This window comes from Gastrolobium bilobum, unplaced genomic scaffold (genome assembly GCF_033153095.1).
Source record: "Gastrolobium bilobum isolate Gb01-03AN ecotype WA unplaced genomic scaffold, APGP_CSIRO_Gbil_v1 utg11002, whole genome shotgun sequence".
Taxonomy (NCBI): Eukaryota; Viridiplantae; Streptophyta; class Magnoliopsida; order Fabales; family Fabaceae; genus Gastrolobium; species Gastrolobium bilobum.
The window spans coordinates 499,758-503,324 of record NW_026899111.1 but is presented as its reverse complement, the minus strand read 5'-3'; the positions used below and the strand labels follow the sequence as shown (position 1 = coordinate 503,324).

General features: G+C 37.1%; 1 protein-coding gene across 3 annotated transcripts; it reads left to right on the top strand.

The window, feature by feature from the left end:
- The first annotated feature begins 663 nt into the window (after positions 1–663).
- Positions 664–3,354, top strand: LOC133287339 (B3 domain-containing transcription factor NGA1). Of its 3 annotated transcripts, none has more exons than XM_061484920.1 (4): positions 664–779; positions 912–1,102; positions 1,346–1,500; positions 1,642–3,354. In XM_061484920.1, exons 3-4 carry the CDS (start codon positions 1,398–1,400, stop codon positions 2,937–2,939), a joined length of 1,401 nt encoding a protein of 466 aa, XP_061340904.1. In that variant the 5' UTR covers positions 664–779; positions 912–1,102; positions 1,346–1,397; the 3' UTR covers positions 2,940–3,354. The 3 variants fall into 3 exon arrangements, with proteins under 3 accessions (XP_061340904.1, XP_061340903.1, XP_061340902.1); XM_061484919.1 differs by having other exon boundaries at positions 1,594–3,354; XM_061484918.1 differs by having other exon boundaries at positions 1,346–3,354.
- Positions 3,355–3,567: the final 213 nt, after the last annotated feature.

Sequence of the window (3,567 nt, the reverse complement as noted above, 5' to 3'; positions counted from 1 at the left end):
ATTCTCTCTCCTCTACTACACCGTTGGCATTGCATCCCCTCTCTACTTCTGTTCTGTATTATAACAACTAGTCATAGATATTGTTTCCATTTTTTTATATATATTTAATTAATAATTTTATTTTTTCATATTAAAATAAGAGAGAAGTTATACTTATTTTTTTTTTTCTTCTTACTAGCTGTTATTATAAATTTTATAAACGTTGGATCAAAATCAAATTGATTTTCGTTTAATGTTAGTCTGTAACGGTTGATTTGATTTTAATCTAATGATAACAAAATTGATAATAAAAAATAATTATGGTAAATATCACCTAACAACGGTGGAGATTTAACAGAGTGAAGCTTATTGTTTCTTGAACAACTGGCCTTTCGGTTTGGAACCAGAAGCATAAATATACTGGGTTTTAATTTGTCCTTTAAATTTTCCTACACACATAATATTTTATGAGCTCACACTTTTTAAAGCAAAAAAAAACTATGACACACAAAATGAATCTCTATAACATTACACAATCACTTTTTCTACAACATAACTCTTATAAAACCCTAAATATATATATATATATACATAGTGTACAGATTATTATCCTAAATATTATGAAAAGGACTAGTTGCTCACATGACCCCATTAAGCACATTATTCAATGGGTCCCCCACGTAAGTGTAGTAACCCTCTTCTCTTCTCTCTCTCTCTCTTTTCTAATCTTAAGAATAAAACTGGGTTGGAACAAACGTTTTTGCTTCTTTTTTCCTACTTGAAAAGAAGCTTCCTGTGAGGTAACTATACTTGTTTAGCTAAAACTCACATCAACTTCCCCTTCTTCATCTCTCTCTCTCTCTCTCTCTCTCTCTCTCTCTCTCTCTCTCTCTCTCTCTCTCTCTTTGACTCTTCATGTTATGCTTTTGTAGGTCAACAATAACCACAACTTGACCCAGTTTTGATTCCTCCATGGCTTGTCTTTAGGGTTTGAAGCCTCAAGAGTCAAATATGAAGGCACCGACTCTTACAATTCTCTTGTGCTAAGAACCTGCTTTTCTTAGTTTTCCTTTACAGCCTCAAAAATCTGGGTCGTGAAATATCTTCCTCAAAATATTTCTTGGTAATTTTTTATTTAAAAAAAAAATCTTTTTTTTTTCAGACCCACTTTCTCTAAATTCTCCATTTTTATTTTTTGTCAAATTTAATTTCGTTCTTTATTTATTTTATTATTTATTTTCCCCCACCCCCACTTCCTTTCTCCACTGGCTCTTCCTTTCATTCTAATTATTTCAATTTTTTTTGTTTTGTTTTGTTTTCTTTATGTTATTCTTTGGGTGACATTGTTTAATTTTCTGAGATCCAGAGGTTACAATTAGCAGAATCCGAGGTGGGAATACTCACTACTCTATAATTTCATGGAGTTGATGCAAGAAGTGAAAGGGTATTCTGATAGCAGAGAAGAAGAAGAGGAAGAGGAAACAGCAGAAGAGATTATAACAAGAGAAGAAAGCAGTGGCAGTAAGCACAACTACCCCTTTTCTTCACCCTCTTTCTCTTCTTCTCCTTCATTAACAAATTATACATTACATCCTCATCATCATCATCATCCAGAGGAGGGTATCACTGCTATTGAATCTCACAATTCATCATCTGGGCTAGGGTTATTACACCAGCACCAAGATGTAGCAGCTTCTTCCAATTTCACCAATAGTCACACAAAGCAGCTAGACTTCATGGAGTTATCACTTGGGAACAATAACAACAAAGATGTTAGTGATGAAGCCAATTTCCAAGGATCAGGAGGAGTTGTTCCACCTCCTAATCCTGCTGGTTATGGCCATGCAAGTGCTGGTTCTTCTTCTTCTTCCAACAACAACAACCATCCAACTGAGAAAGAGCACATGTTTGATAAAGTTGTGACACCAAGTGATGTAGGGAAGCTGAACCGTTTGGTGATACCAAAACAGCATGCTGAGAAGTATTTCCCTCTTGATTCCTCAACAAATGAGAAAGGTTTGCTCCTCAATTTTGAAGACAGGAATGGAAAGTTGTGGAGGTTCAGGTACTCATATTGGAACAGTAGCCAGAGCTATGTGATGACCAAAGGATGGAGCCGTTTTGTTAAGGAGAAGAAGCTTGATGCTGGTGATGTTGTGTCGTTTCAGCGTGGTGTTGGGGAATTGTATAGGCATAGGTTGTTCATAGATTGGAGGAGAAGACCTGATCATGGCCCTGATCCATCAACAACACTCTTCACACCTTTCTTTCTTCCAAATCAGCCACACTTGTCACAGTACTCTATTAGATGGGGTGGAACTGGAAGATTGTACTCCTTGCCTTCACCACAGGCACCAAGGAACCATAACCATTTGCAGCAGCAGCTCAATTACAACAACAATATGTATCCCTTTCAGCATCAACAACAGCACCACCATGGTGGTGGAACTCCTCACTACAACAACTACAATGAACTGAGTTCAGGATCTGGCTCGGTCTATTACTTGAGGTCAACCCCATCAATGCCAAGGGGTGATCAAAGCTTGACAAGGCAACGACAACAAGAGGGAGGGAATATTTCCCCCATGATCATTGATTCTGTTCCTGTTGCTCACCATCATCAGCAGCATCATCATCATCATCACCATGGTGTTAAGAGTGGTTCAAGTAGTAGTAGTAGTAAACGGCTAAGGCTATTTGGGGTGAACATGGAATGTGCTTCTTCTTCTTCTTCTTCTTCACCATCAGAAGACCCCAAATGTTGCAGCTTATTGTCCTCAACTTCGGTAGCACATGTGACAATGGCTAATTCACTTCCCTCTTCTTCTCTACCACCTCTTCAGCTTTTGAGGGTACCCCATGAAGACACACTACTCTCACCATCAACAAGGTTTGGAGATCAAAGAGGGGAAGCTTCAATGCTTTTTGATTTGGACCCTTCTTTGCAATACCGGCAGTGATTGAAACAAATTCAGGAGACAAATAATGAAGAAGATACGAGTTCTAAAGTTACCTGGGCTAGAGCTACACTCTCTTTTGCAGCATTTTTAATTTTTAATTTTTTTCTTTCTTTCTCTTTTTGGTTTCTTTCATCAGCTACAAAGGAAAGAGCTACTAGACTTTCTTCTTCTTCTTCTTCTGATCAGTAATTAGTGTTTAGCTTTTGAACTTATAGTAAGTTTAGAAGTGCTCTCGATGAATTAATTAGCTGGGGATTTGGGTCCTGATGAAGAAATGGAACATCATGAAATCCAAGGAGATCAATTACGTTTAGACCTTTCAATTGTGTATAATACAATACAAATTTATATATATATATATTTATTGCTTCAATACTGTGCTCTCTCTCTCTCTCTTTCCGTTTGCAGCATTTAATGATACACAGAAAAGCTTGTTGCTTTCTTCTTTCCTCTAATGTTTCTGTTAGCATTGTTGGGTTGATGTCGATCACAACACTGCTGCTTCTGCTTCTGCTTCTGCTTCTTCTGCTTAGTTATGCATTTTGGCTTTGCAGATAAAGCGCAGAAAGTTGTACAGCTGTAAAAGGGTAAATTTTTCTGTTCTTATTCCAACTCAGTCCATTTTGAT